The sequence below is a fragment of the Biomphalaria glabrata genome, chromosome 18, assembly GCF_947242115.1.
Source record: "Biomphalaria glabrata chromosome 18, xgBioGlab47.1, whole genome shotgun sequence".
Taxonomy (NCBI): domain Eukaryota; kingdom Metazoa; phylum Mollusca; class Gastropoda; family Planorbidae; genus Biomphalaria; species Biomphalaria glabrata.
The window spans coordinates 4497822-4513813 of NC_074728.1; the positions used below are offsets into that span (position 1 = coordinate 4497822).

A 15992-nucleotide genomic window follows, 5' to 3' on the forward strand; every position below is an offset into this window, starting at 1 on the left:
TATCTTATATAATACAGACGTTACTTCAAAAAAGAAGATGATTACGTCCTACGCGTCATGCATTTAGTCATGCATATTAACCAATGACTTAAATTCTGCCAAGTCACTGGTTTTCCTGGACAGCTAAGGGAACCCATTACATGCTCTAATAGCGCTCTTTGATAACTGTAAACAAGGAGCAGCCATCTTGTCAAGAGCGAATTTCTAGTGGACTAATTTTTATTTTTACTTATCTGAATTCATTGATTTTGAATTTACAGTCATTTCTACTCAGCACAAACTAGCATCCACGGCATTAACAGTTAACTAAGTATCTTACATCAATGGATCTTGCATTAGTTGCTGACCAGTAGGCCTATATCATAATGGCAATAAATAAGTGACTCGCAATTCACAAAAAGTCACAATCAGATCCAGACGAGGCTGTGACAATAACCAACACAAGTCGAGTTGTTAAAATACGCCTCAAAAAATTGCGCATTTCAAAACCAAACTATTCCCAAAGCTCAGATAGCACGCCCAAGACCCTGTTTCTCTAGCATTAAGAAAGATAAATCTAAACTAGTTTGGTAAATGATTATTACCTTCTATTGTTTACATACAAATTATTTCTTTTCTCTTCCTACACAACATGACAAAAGAACGTTGCACATGTTATTCTGTTTAATCCTTATGTTAGCGCTGGGTATAAACCAAGCAATAGGTATCTAACGAATAAGATAGCATGGTTCCTAACATTTAGACCATATATCTTGTCTAGATCTCAAAGTTTCCATATCGGATATCATATCCCATTTTAAAAAATACAAATGATGAAACGTGACTTCAAAAAAGAAGATGACTACGTCCTACGCGTGTATATAGGTCAATCTAGTCATGTATGTTAATCAATGACTAAAACTCTATTAATATATATCCCCCCCCCTCCCACCCACCCACCCAAGGTGATAATTTAAACTGAGCAAAGGACGCTAATTTTAACTTCTGGCTATAGTCCTATATAACAGTAACAAAATGTTTGTTTAAACAAGACTAATTCTGCAAGGGTAAATTGGTATACACCACAATGCATATATGATATAACTTTTTATCAACTCTTTTTAAATTTTGCACACCGGATACACCAAAAAGCTTACTAATTATAGATTTTCTGCCATGTATAAAATATTCATAAATGGAGATTTTTTTTTTAAATTAATAAATTGAACAACGTTGACAACGAAAGACATAAAAAAAATGAGCTAGAGATGGAGTATCCTAGAAACCTTGATTTAACAGTGACGAAAAGTGCCCATACCTGTATAAAAGTACAAAGAAAGTTTGTGTGGAGACACAAACTCAAAATCGGTCCCCAAAGTGGTCCATGCAGGCAGGTAAAAAGGAGGGCTTCAATATTTTCAGAAAGAATATCAGAATGAAACTCTATCAAAGAAAGAAGGTTGACGGACCTTGTATGGTGCCCCAGCGGTCCACCGACCTAAGGATAGGTAAAAGTGAATATCAAGTTAGATGTGAGCCTGCCCAAAGTAATGTCTTATAATGAATATATAATTGCTCTAATTGTTTTGTAAAAGGATAATCTCTTTCTTATTCCTCAAGATAAAAAACAATTTCCGAAAGAAAACAAAAATTCTTTATATTTGGTACTCTGTTGCAGTTCACGCGATAATATGAAAAAAAAAACGTATTAATTTATGTTTTAAATTATGTCCAACTTATATGCATATTAAATAGGTTTTTTGTTCTTTTAAAAAAAAGTAAACATTTTTAGTGTAAATGTAGCAGTATAACAGAACTTACTTAACCTAGCAATACAAATGTAAAAAAGAAATTGACATAAAATCTAAAACTGTTCGCATAAATGTGTAAAAAATAAGGTAAATAAAGTTCTCCCCTTCTAAAGAGCCTCCTTTGTTTGTTATTATTAATAGTGAATTATTAATAGTGAATAGTTGTGTTACGACACAAGACTCTTCGCACCATTATTTATGCACACCGTGCTGCGCTACGACCGTAACACCCCCCTTGTTTGCCAAGTTCGATGTACATCGAACGTCTTTTAAATATCAAATAAAATTATAAATCACTGTTCAATATAATTATATTATCTTCATTAATTCTCATTCTTTTAAACCAGGTAAAAACCAACGACAACAACAAAACCCTCCAACAGCAAAATTAAATATCATCATTCTTTACATTATTATTTTAGGTTCAAAATTACTTACATCCATCCCAATGTATAATGTCCAGACTTCCCCAACGAATCAATCAGAGTAAATCTCATAATTCACAATTATAAACTATAATTAACTATGTAACTGTAATACTATAATTTATATTTCTAACAATGGTTTCATCAAATTCTCAATACAACATCATATATTAATATCTCGACACCTCACACATGTAACAAAGCTTCGTCAATCCATACAGTCTTCGATTACATATACATGTAGTATGTGTATATTTACAAAATGTTCCAATCTGTTATAGATGTCTCTTCATTACACTGCTATTCATTGTGTTCTCACCAAAATAAATTTACTGACATTATTCTTTTGACCAGCCAACAGAAACAAAATTGACGTGGCCAAGCTCCTTTCCTTACTTCCATTTCTTTTCCTTCTTAGGTACACCGTGATAATGTGTCAGCTATCACATTGTCTTTCCCTGGTATTGTCCTGACCTCAAAGTTATAATCCATAAGTTGCAATGCCCATCTGGCTATTCTGTTGTTCCCTAGTTTATTTGTATTAATGAAGGCCAAGGGAGCGTGATCCGTCCATAGTTCAAATTTAGCTCCCATTAGGTAGAACCCTAATTTTGTTATACCCCATACAATGGCTAGTCCTTCCTTTTCAATGGTAGCATATTTCAACTCAGATGCTGTCAGTTTTCTACTCACATATAAAACAGGATGTGGGACACCATTCCATTTTTGCATTAGACAGCCTCCTATTGCAATGGCTGATGCATCTGTAGCCAAAATAAATTCCTTAGTATTGTCAGGTAATTTCAAAATCGGTGCCCCAGAAAAGAAAGTTTTAATTATGTCCAGTGCTTCTTGACATTCCTCCGTCCACACTATATTGTTAGGTTTTCCTTTCTTTGTTAGATTTGTTAGTGGTTCAATTATTTCTGAAAAATTTGCGATAAATTTTCTATAAAAGTTGCATAACCCCAAAAGGCTTCTAATTTGCTTCTTTGTCTTTGATACCTTAATGTCCAATATTTTTGATACAGTTTCTTCCAATGGTGTAATGTACTCATTTTTAATCTTATACCCCAAAAATGAAATTTCACTTAGGCCAATTTTTATCTTTGTTGGTTTCAATGTTAAATTGTTTTCTTTGATAATTTTAAAAACCTCTCCAAGGCTTTGTATATGCTCATCCCATTGCTCACTAAAAATGCATATATCATCTAAATAACAAATTATGTCTCTTCTATGGCTGAATAATTTGGCCATCATTCTGTTAAACGTGGCTGGAGCATTTACCAAGCCAAAGCTCATCACATTCCATTGATATATGCCCGAAGGTGTCTTAAATGCCGATAATGGTTTAGCTTCTTGTTTTAGAGGTACTTGCCAGTATCCTCTTGACAGATCCAACGTGCTAAAAATCTTTGCATTTTTTAGCTTAGTAAACATTGCTTCTGCTTGTGGCATTGGAAATGGATCAAATTGTGTGACTTTATTCAACTGTCGATAATCCACACACAATCTTAAGTTGCCACACTTTTTTTTAACAAGCACGACTGGTGCAGCCCATGGTGAACTAGATGGTTCTATCACTCCAAGTGTTAGTAGCTCATCAATTTCCTTCTGTAATGTTTCTCTATGGTGTAATGGGATCGTATATTGTGGCAGTTTATTCGGTACTTTGCCAGTTAACTTGATATCATGTTCTATAATACTTGTTTTCCCAGGTAAATCCGTAAAAATATTCTTATACTCCTCAATTAGTGCCTTGATTTCTTTAGCTCTATCAAGAGAAACTCCATCCACCGTGACATCATTCCACGTTTGCCTACTTTCTGTTGCCACTGTCTCTATTGGTCTAAATCTTTCCTCTGTCTCCATTTCTTCCGTCACACAGGCACTCATTGTCATTGACTCATCTTTACTCCTTTCTTCACTTCTTTGTCTTGGTCTGAACTCTTTTAACAAATCTACATGAAATATTTTGAGCTTCGAATCAATGTCTATTTCATAATCCACATCGCTAATTTTCCTTGTTATTTTGTACGGTTCCAGCCATTTTGTGAACAGTACATTATTCTTATCCTTGAGTAAGACCAAAACATCTTGTCCTACGTTTAATTCCGTCATTTTTCTATGTTTATTCACCCTGCAACGCGTTAATTCATTTTTCTCTAGTACCTGTCTACCCGCTTCTTCGCATGCCTTTATAACCTGATTTCTAGTTTCTGTTACAATATCATAACTGTCATTAGTTCCTACATGTTCATGAGAGATTATCAAATCTTTCACTATTGTCATTGGACCTCGCGGATTTCCTCCATAAATCATTTGAAATGGTGAAAACCCTGTTGTTTCATTACGACTCTCTCTGTATGCAAATAGTATTGACGGAATAGCCATATCCCACTCTTTGGGTTTATCATCCACTACTTTAGATAATGCTTTCTTTAGCGTACCATTAAAGCGTTCGCAAATACCATTGCTCTGTGGGTGGTAAGGGGCTGTAAACCTTTGCTGAATCCCAAACATGTTCAAGAATGTTGTAGTCAGCTGACAGTTGAATTGAGTGCCCCTATCTGATAATATTTCATTGGGAAATCCAAATCTTGTAAACAACGTATATAATGCTTGTACTATGTCTCTGGCTTCAATTCTTTTGAGTGGAATAGCCTCTGGCCATCTTGAGCACACGTCTATCACAGTTAAAATATAACGGTGACCCCTATTCGAAACTACTGGCATTGGACCAATCAAATCAATCGCTATTTTACTAAATGGTCTATCTGCTATATCCACCCTTTGTAATGGTGCTTTTATTTTTCTTGCCCCTTTTATTTGGCATAGTCTGCACGAAGTCACATAGTTTTTGATGTCCTTACTAATAGATGGCCAATAGAAATCCTTGAATATTCTTTGTTTCGTTTTATGTATTCCCATATGTCCTGCGTGTGCTACATCGTGCCCATTTTCCATAACAAGCTGCCTGAATTCTCTAGGTACCACAAGCTGGATTATTGTTTCCCCATGCCATTCAATCTCTCTAACAAGAGCTCCTCTTTCTATAAAGAATCTTCCTCCTCTACCTCCTTTCTGAGCCAGCTGACGTAACTCTGGGTCATTTTTTTGTTTTGTGATAAATTTTTCTTTGTTAAATACTATATCTTTGATTTCTATTGTTTCTGTGTTTTCATGTTGTTCTTCATCTTGCTCTTTTTCCTTAGTTGATAACTCAAACAATTTTGCCAAATCTCCTTCCTCTACATCCTTACTACAGGATCGAGTAGTCGCCATTCCACAACAATTTTTCCAAACTTCTATCTCATTTTCCGTGCACTTCTTTATGTTTGGTATATTGCCAATAATCAAATCAATTTGATCATGGTCTATAACACATGCCTCTACGATCCCCGTATAATACGGTGTTTTAATGTTCACTCGGGCCACGGGTAATCGAACTGTTTTACCATCAAACATAATACATGCTTTGTTTTTTCCAGTATATTCATGATCTTCAACCAAATTTCGGTTTATTCCAACAATAGTGCTCCCAGTGTCCCTTATCGTTCTTGCAGCCTTATTTCCTACAAATGTTTGAAAACAGTCTAGACTTCCTGAACTCGACAATAACGACAAACTTTGATCTCTTCTATTTCTTCCGCTGTCATATCTTCCCTGTCTGTTTCCTTGATATCGCCCTCTGTAGCTATTATACTGGCCTTGTCTACTATCTATTTGGCTCCTTCCTTGTCCTCTAAACCTATTCTGTCCTTCATATCTAAATCTTCTATTGTTGCTATAACTGTCTTGTGTTTCTCTAGCTCTATTAAATGCTACTATTTCTTTAATATCGCTACCTCTGTTTAACTTTTTTTCAGGATGTGCCACTTTGTAAGCCCTTATTAATTTTACAATCTCATCTACAGATTTTGGCTTTCTCTCCAGCAGGAATATTTTTAGTTCGTCCTGACTCTCATAAATGACTTTATCCAGCATAAGAAATACCTTTAGTCCATCAAACGTCTTCTCTATTTTTGATGACTCTGTCCAATTGTCAAAGTAGCTATTCATCTTGTCTAAAAATGTTTGGGGGTCCTCGTTGGTTTCAATGGTGCAATTAACATATTGTTGACGATAAAACGCCTCAGTTTTGCCAAATGTTCGTAGTAATTGCTCCTTTACTATTTGGTAATTATTCTGATTCATGCAAATCTTTGACGGTACCTCCGCTGCAAATGACTTTGATAACAAAAATGTCCATTTATCTTCCGGAAAAGCTAATTCTTTCATTTCAATTTCAAACTTCTTTAAGAAAATATCTATGTCTATTTTATTCTCATCAAACATTGTACCTTTATATTTTGCCAATTTATTTCCAGACACGTCATTTTTCTTTCCAGTACCTTCATCTTTAGCTTTTCCTTTTTTTATTTCCAACTTTTCTTTCTCTATGGCTAACCTTTCTTTCTCCATAGCTAGCTTCTCTTTCTCAATTTCTTTATCCGTAACTAATTTCTCTCTACTGATAGCCAACTTCTCTTTCTCTATTTCTTTATCCATTGCTAACTTCTCTTTCTCTATTTCCTTTTCCATGACTAACTTTTCTTTCTCTCTTTCTTTTTCCATGGCTAACTTCTCTTTCTCTATTTCCTTTTCCATGGCTAACTTCTCTTTCTCTATTTCCTTTTCCTTGACTAGTTTCTCTCTTTCTATTAATCTTTCTTGTACATATTTTCTCAGCTCTGCTCCTTCTAATTCCAATAGTCTCCCTTCTTCTTTCAAAGCAACTATCTCAGCTTTATCCGCCATTTGTATTTTTTCTTTACCGAGTTATCTGACCATATCAATTAAATATATTTGATTCTCATATACTTAATGCTTGGACCCAACAATGTTCATATCTAAATGTAATGTAATGAACCAAACGTTTAATGTTATTCCAATACAAATATGTATCTACTTCCCGGAATACTCTTCTTCCTGCTGGTATAACTGCCAATGCTAGTGTATATTCTCCGCCGGTGATATGAATCTTTCGTTATTTGTCTATATGCCGTGGTCAGTGTATATCCGTTGGTCCTAAATAGGCACTGTTCTCCACCGTAGTCAAAATTCACTAGTGTTGCCCACAGCAGTGCTAATAATCGTACAAATTTCCATCAATATTGAATGTTAAAGGTTATTGTTGAGAACTATGACCAGTCAGAATAATGAACATTTACTTCAGCAGCCACTGACATGATCTTTTTTAATTATTTTTTTTTTCAATAAATTCATAGCACATCCAAATACAGTGGGTAATCCCTGACGTTTTCACATTGGTGAATGTAGAGAATTGACCGTCATAATAATTCTAATGATATAAATCTAGATTTAAATGTTAATCCAATTGATTAATTCAACAATAATGTTTTTAGTTAAGTTTCAACTAAAGGTTTATGTTTACCAGTGAGTCTAGTACATAGCTTTAGAGATTTAGATGACGCTACTCTCCCAATCTTAATAGATCTAGAGATCTAGAGATTTTGTTACACTTTGTAGTACTAGTAATACCTCCGTAGACAGGAATTAGATACCATTATAACGCAGGTCTTGCCTTTTCCGTTGGGCGCCACTTGTTACGACACAAGACTCTTCGAAATAATAATAGACTCTCAGGTTATTACTCAATAAATACTTTAATATTACAACAAGTTATGTAAATACGAACATTTCATTTCTCTTCCTGTCAATTACTCCCGGCTTCCCCTTTTCAACATCACTTCAATTCATTACACAAATTCGCACCATTATTTATGCACACCGTGCTGCGCTACGACCGTAACAAGTTGTAAAAGTGGTGTATTTATATGAAAAAAACTGCTTGCATAAGTGATTTTAAAAAATTAGATTTTTGGCTTACAGAAAAGAAAAAAGTAGCCGTTGCATCAGAACTTTGAATGCTCTAAACTATTATGATGTCGGATTTTCACTATCTTTTCTAGTTTACGAGATCTAAACGGGACGGACAGACGGACGGACAGACATTCCACACAAAACTAATAGCGTCTTTTCCCCTTTCGGCGGCCTCTAAAAAATCATAGCTTGTCAACACATTTTTTTACTTTGTACACCGATACACCAAACGTTAGCTGTTTATAGTTCTTTCGCCTTTGTAGTATTAAATATTTAGTATAACAATTGAAACCTTTTGTTTAAATACCTAATTTTGATAGTTTAAAGATCTGTTGTCTCATTTATAGCTTGTGAAAATGGCTGGTTCGGCGAGTCATGTAACCACCTATGTCGCTGCACTGAGTGTGATAAAAATGCCCTATGTGAGCAGCCCAAACAACGATGTCATGCAAGCTGGTTTGGACCTTACTGCCAGTACTGTAAGTCTTGATATCTCTAAGCGAGCAGGTGACCTTTGCATCATCCTTCCTTTTAGGTCAGGGGGTTCTCAACCTGTGGGTCGCGACCCCTTGAGGGGGTCGATTGACGATTTGTCAGGGGTCGCCTAAGACCATCTAAAATATGGATTGTATTTAGTGTATTCTTCTATTGCTGTGCATGTTATGGGGGGGGGGGAGGGTCGCGGCAGAGTTGGGGATAGTAAAAAGGGGTCGCCGATCTTAAAAGGTTGAGAACCGCTGCTTTAGGTTCAAAGTCTGAAACGGGTACTTTTACTTTACTTTACATCAATAAAATATGTAGTCAAGTGCATACGTTTGTCATTTAAATAGCAAGTTAGGGTCTACATGTTTCCAGATGACATTGCAGTCAAAGGCGTGCACCAGAGGCGAATGAGGGACAATGACCAGGACACGTGTGAAATATTTGTTCGCAGGGAGACAGTTGTGGAGTTCGTCGAGCCTGTCTACTTCACCTGGATACGAGTTCAGTTTGATGAAATAGGTAAGGACTTTATCCCTGGGATAGTTTTGGTTAGGTTCAACTAAATCAGAGTTCAGTTTGATGAAATAGGTAAGGACTTTATCCCTGGGATAGTTTTGGTTAGGTTCAACTAAATCAGAGTTCAGTTTGATGAAATAGGTAAGGACTTTATCCCTGGGATAGTTTTGGTTAGGTTCAACTAAATCAGAGTTCAGTTTGATGAAATAGGTAAGGACTTTATCCCTGGGATAGTTTTGGTTAGGTTCAACTAAATCAGAGTTCAGTTTGATGAAATAGGTAAGGACTTTATCCCTAGGATAGTTTTGGTTAGGTTCAACTAAATCAGAGTTCAGTTTGATGAAATAGGTAAGGACTTTATCCCTGGGATAGTTTTGGTTAGGTTCAACTAAATCAGAGTTCAGTTTGATGAAATAGGTAAGGACTTTATCCCTGGGATAGTTTTGGTTAGGTTCAACTAAATCAGAGTTCAGTTTGATGAAATAGGTAAGGACTTTATCCCTGGGATAGTTTTGGTTAGGTTCAACTAAATCAGAGTTCAGTTTGATGAAATAGGTAAGGACTTTATCCCTGGGATAGTTTTGGTTAGGTTCAACTAAATCAGAGTTCAGTTTGATGAAATAGGTAAGGACTTTATCCCTGGGATAGTTTTGGTTAGGTTCAACTAAATCAGAGTTCAGTTTGATGAAATAGGTAAGGACTTTATCCCTGGGATAGTTTTGGTTAGGTTCAACTAAATCAGAGTTCAGTTTGATGAAATAGGTAAGGACTTTATCCCTGGGATAGTTTTGGTTAGGTTCAACTAAATCAGAGTTCAGTTTGATGAAATAGGTAAGGACTTTATCCCTGGGATAGTTTTGGTTAGGTTCAACTAAATCAGAGTTCAGTTTGATGAAATAGGTAAGGACTTTATCCCTGGGATAGTTTTGGTTAGGTTCAACTAAATCAGAGTTCAGTTTGATGAAATAGGTAAGGACTTTATCCCTGGGATAGTTTTGGTTAGGTTCAACTAAATCAGAGTTCAGTTTGATGAAATAGGTAAGGACTTTATCCCTGGGATAGTTTTGGTTAGGTTCAACTAAATCAGAGTTCAGTTTGATGAAATAGGTAAGGACTTTATCCCTGGGATAGTTTTGGTTAGGTTCAACTAAATCAGAGCTCAGTTTGATGAAATAGGTAAGGACTTTATCCCTGGGATAGTTTTGGTTAGGTTCAACTAAATCAGAGTTCAGTTTGATGAAATAGGTAAGGACTTTATCCCTGGGATAGTTTTGGTTAGGTTCAACTAAATCAGAGTTCAGTTTGATGAAATAGGTAAGGACTTTATCCCTGGGATAGTTTTGGTTAGGTTCAACTAAATCAGAGTTCAGTTTGATGAAATAGGTAAGGACTTTATCCCTGGGATAGTTTTGGTTAGGTTCAACTAAATCAGAGTTCAGTTTGATGAAATAGGTAAGGACTTTATCCCTAGGATAGTTTTGGTTAGGTTCAACTAAATCAGAGTTCAGTTTGATGAAATAGGTAAGGACTTTATCCCTGGGATAGTTTTGGTTAGGTTCAACTAAATCAGAGTTCAGTTTGATGAAATAGGTAAGGACTTTATCCCTGGGATAGTTTTGGTTAGGTTCAACTAAATCAGAGTTCAGTTTGATGAAATAGGTAAGGACTTTATCCCTGGGATAGTTTTGGTTAGGTTCAACTAAATCAGAGTTCAGTTTGATGAAATAGGTAAGGACTTTATCCCTGGGATAGTTTTGGTTAGGTTCAACTAAATCAGAGTTCAGTTTGATGAAATAGGTAAGGACTTTATCCCTAGGATAGTTTTGGTTAGGTTCAACTAAATCAGAGTTCAGTTTGATGAAATAGGTAAGGACTTTATCCCTGGGATAGTTTTGGTTAGGTTCAACTAAATCAGAGTTCAGTTTGATGAAATAGGTAAGGACTTTATCCCTGGGATAGTTTTGGTTAGGTTCAACTAAATCAGAGTTCAGTTTGATGAAATAGGTAAGGACTTTATCCCTGGGATAGTTTTGGTTAGGTTCAACTAAATCAGAGTTCAGTTTGATGAAATAGGTAAGGACTTTATCCCTGGGATAGTTTTGGTTAGGTTCAACTAAATCAGAGTTCAGTTTGATGAAATAGGTAAGGACTTTATCCCTGGGATAGTTTTGGTTAGGTTCAACTAAATCAGAGTTCAGTTTGATGAAATAGGTAAGGACTTTATCCCTGGGATAGTTTTGGTTAGGTTCAACTAAATCAGAGTTCAGTTTGATGAAATAGGTAAGGACTTTATCCCTGGGATAGTTTTGGTTAGGTTCAACTAAATCAGAGCTCAGTTTGATGAAATAGGTAAGGACTTTATCCCTGGGATAGTTTTGGTTAGGTTCAACTAAATCAGAGTTCAGTTTGATGAAATAGGTAAGGACTTTATCCCTGGGATAGTTTTGGTTAGGTTCAACTAAATCAGAGTTCAGTTTGATGAAATAGGTAAGGACTTTATCCCTGGGATAGTTTTGGTTAGGTTCAACTAAATCAGAGTTCAGTTTGATGAAATAGGTAAGGACTTAATCCCTGGGATAGTTTTGGTTAGGTTCAACTAAATCAGAGCTCAGTTTGATGAAATAGGTAAGGACTTTATCCCTGGGATAGTTTTGGTTAGGTTCAACTAAATCAGAGCTTAGTTTGATGAAATAGGTAAGGACTTTATCCCTGGGATAGTTTTGGTTAGGTTCAACTAAATCAGAGTTCAGTTTGATGAAATAGGTAAGGACTTTATCCCTGGGATAGTTTTGGTTAGGTTCAACTAAATCAGAGTTCAGTTTGATGAAATAGGTAAGGACTTTATCCCTGGGATAGTTTTGGTTAGGTTCAACTAAATCAGAGTTCAGTTTGATGAAATAGGTAAGGACTTTATCCCTGGGATAGTTTTGGTTAGGTTCAACTAAATCAGAGTTCAGTTTGATGAAATAGGTAAGGACTTTATCCCTGGGATAGTTTTGGTTAGGTTCAACTAAATCAGAGTTCAGTTTGATGAAATAGGTAAGGACTTTATCCCTGGGATAGTTTTGGTTAGGTTCAACTAAATCAGAGTTCAGTTTGATGAAATAGGTAAGGACTTTATCCCTGGGATAGTTTTGGTTAGGTTCAACTAAATCAGAGTTCAGTTTGATGAAATAGGTAAGGACTTTATCCCTGGGATAGTTTTGGTTAGGTTCAACTAAATCAGAGTTCAGTTTGATGAAATAGGTAAGGACTTTATCCCTGGGATAGTTTTGGTTAGGTTCAACTAAATCAGAGTTCAGTTTGATGAAATAGGTAAGGACTTTATCCCTGGGATAGTTTTGGTTAGGTTCAACTAAATCAGAGTTCAGTTTGATGAAATAGGTAAGGACTTTATCCCTGGGATAGTTTTGGTTAGGTTCAACTAAATCAGAGTTCAGTTTGATGAAATAGGTAAGGACTTTATCCCTGGGATAGTTTTGGTTAGGTTCAACTAAATCAGAGTTCAGTTTGATGAAATAGGTAAGGACTTTATCCCTGGGATAGTTTTGGTTAGGTTCAACTAAATCAGAGTTCAGTTTGATGAAATAGGTAAGGACTTTATCCCTGGGATAGTTTTGGTTAGGTTCAACTAAATCAGAGTTCAGTTTGATGAAATAGGTAAGGACTTTATCCCTGGGATAGTTTTGGTTAGGTTCAACTAAATCAGAGTTCAGTTTGATGAAATAGGTAAGGACTTTATCCCTGGGATAGTTTTGGTTAGGTTCAACTAAATCAGAGTTCAGTTTGATGAAATAGGTAAGGACTTTATCCCTGGGATAGTTTTGGTTAGGTTCAACTAAATCAGAGTTCAGTTTGATGAAATAGGTAAGGACTTTATCCCTGGGATAGTTTTGGTTAGGTTCAACTAAATCATATTTCAGTTTGATGAAATAGGTAAGGACTTTATCCCTGGGATAGTTTTGGTTAGGTTCAACTAAATCAGAGTTCAGTTTGATGAAATAGGTAAGGACTTTATCCCTGGGATAGTTTTGGTTAGGTTCAACTAAATCAGAGTTCAGTTTGATGAAATAGGTAAGGACTTTATCCCTGGGATAGTTTTGGTTAGGCTCAACTAAATCAGAGTTCAGTTTGATGAAATAGGTAAGGACTTTATCCCTGGGATAGTTTTGGTTAGGTTCAACTAAATCAGAGTTCAGTTTTAAGAAATAGGTAATGTCCTTATTCGTGGGGGTATTATTGTTAACTTATCGACAAACGCTCACATGAAGGTATTAAAAACAAAACAAAATAGATTCTTGTAGACGTCATGGTATAATGACACACACTAACACGTGACTAACCGTGACTTATTTCATGACACACATATACACAGACTTTCCTGATGACACATATAAAAATGACTTTCTAGATGACACACTTATACACCTGACTTTCTTGTAGACACATAGACATTCTTAATGACACATGACTTATTTCATGACACACATATACACAGACTTTCCTGATGACACATATAAAAATGACTTTCTAGATGACACACTTATACACCTGACTTTCTTGTAGACACATAGACTTTCTTAATGACACATGACTTATTTCATGACACACATATACACAGACTTTCCTTATGACACATATAAAAATGACTTTCTAGATGACACACTTATACACTTGAATTTCTAGATGACACACTTATACACTTGAATTTCTAGATGACACACTTATACACTTGAATTTCTAGATGACACACTTATACACTTGAATTTCTAGATGACACATAGCTTTATTGGTGACACACATATACAAATGACTTTCTTAATGACTAAAACATACACATAACATTCTAAATGACATAGATCAATATTTAGATTTAAACATTTATAAATGGCTTTCTTAAGTAAAGACAAAAAACATATCAAGACTTAAACATGTCGTAATGGCACATGAAGTCTTGACTTGTCTACAAACATTGGAAACCATTTCAAAACAGATGAAAAACTTAAAATTAAAATGTTGGACATTATAATATTTGTACAAAGAAAACAACAAAAAAAAAAAAACCTCATTTAACTATAGATTCTAACAATTGAGCGCCCAAAACCCAAACCCACTCTTTCTGAGGGCAGTCGATCAGTGTCGTAGTTATAATGGGGGGATAGGGAGGTAAAGAAATTGAAAATCCCGCCGAGCCTACACTTGACCGGGACCCCCAAATAAGTGTTCGAAATTTTAGCTCATATTAAGTATTACGCCATTATCTCATGTTATGATGTCGAAGGTCAAAATGTAGAGGCCCTTCAAGAGGCCCTCCAAATGATGACCAATCCCTAACTACGCCACTGCATTCGATCCACATGTTTACATCAAGAGCGGTAGGAAGGAAACAAAATATAAATGTTACATATAATGACCTATGAAGAAATCTGGGCCAACTAATCGTATGGACTAGACCATTGCAAGGGCTAACAGGGGATGCAGGTTTAAGCAGAACTTTTGTCATTTCTTCTCGGGGACCAGATTATTATCCATAATGCAAAGTACAAAACGGGTAAACGGCAATCACATGTAGAAATTAGAGATGCGATAAAAATCTTGATATGAACCGAGACCCTTTGAATGGAGATGTGATTAGAGCATCGATTCTCTTATAACTATATACATTTCCTGATTACACACAAAATAGGTTATTAAAGCTAAATTATAACAGAGTAGTAAAATACAAATGAGAGAAATGAATAATTCCGTCGGATAGAGAATAATAATTACGGAGAGAAAGAGTTAGATGTATTATGTATTACGTCTTCTGTTGTTTCATTTTAAAACAGTGAGAAGAGCACCGATATTCACGTTCAGATTTTCTCACGAAGACTACAAAAAGATCCGGATTCTAAAGGTCGACCCCTACACTTATGATTATTTCCTTGACATCGCCCAGACAATCAAGAAAGTCCGAATCCAATGGCGGGATATTGAACTGAGTCTCTGCACGCTGAATATTAACGGAGGTACATTGTAGAACTGTTTCATTAAGTCTGCCTCTTTCTTTTTTTTTCCTGGTATTGTTCCCTGAAGGAAGGTCCTTGCAAGCCACGAAGACCTTGTAATATGACCACAAAGTTTAAGTTTGCTTTTTTAGTTTTTTGTTGTTGCTTTTTTTACAATAGTTGGCAGGTCATTGTGGGATCCAAACGCTGTGGATAATAACACAAACTCTCGTTGAATTTAAAAAAAACTCTTTTTATTACAAATCTCATAGCAATTCACTTTGTCTGTCTGTCTGGCCAAAAGTTTGTACACGTTATTTCTACAACACACAATCTCGGATAAAGCTGATTTCCCCCCCCCCCCAAAAAAAGGTATTCCAAACAAGGGAAAGAAATAGTACTTGACTTAAGTGGTGGTATAAGCCGCATTAATACCTCTCCCAAGGGAAAGAAATAGTACGTGGTCTAAGTGATGATATAAGCTGAATTAGCCCCCCTTTATAATAGGTTGTCGTCAAAGGCTTACTAAACACAAACATGAAATAGAAACATTAGATAGCTATACAAAGCATTAGGATTTATTAAAAGAAATTTCTATAAATCAAATAAGAACATAAAACTAAAATGTTATTTAACCTTGGTTAGGCCAATAATAGAATATGCATCCTCCGTTTGGGACCCCTCAACTCAAGAAAACATAAAAAAAAACTGGAACAGACACAAAATAGAGCAGTGAGATTCATAATAAACGAATATTCACATTTGACTAGAGTAACACCTTTAGTAAAATCACTAAATTTAGAAAGCTTTCAGGACAGAAGGCTCAAAAGTAAAGTAGCAATCATACATAAAAAACTGAACCATAATCTTCAAATACAAAAACAAAGTTTAATAAAATACTCTGA

At 35.5% G+C, this 15992-nt stretch overlaps 1 protein-coding gene across 1 annotated transcript in view; it reads left to right on the forward strand.

Moving 5' to 3' along the window:
- Positions 1–560: 560 nt before the first annotated feature.
- Positions 561–15992, forward strand: part of LOC106056020 (uncharacterized) — a 36152-nt gene continuing 20720 nt past the window's right edge. The window contains exons 1-4 of the mRNA XM_056017736.1: positions 561–703; positions 8449–8580; positions 8957–9103; positions 14929–15108. Of these exons, the coding sequence (XP_055873711.1) occupies positions 574–703; positions 8449–8580; positions 8957–9103; positions 14929–15108 (589 nt within the window). The 5' untranslated portion in view covers positions 561–573. The remainder of the gene's footprint in view (positions 704–8448; positions 8581–8956; positions 9104–14928; positions 15109–15992) is intronic.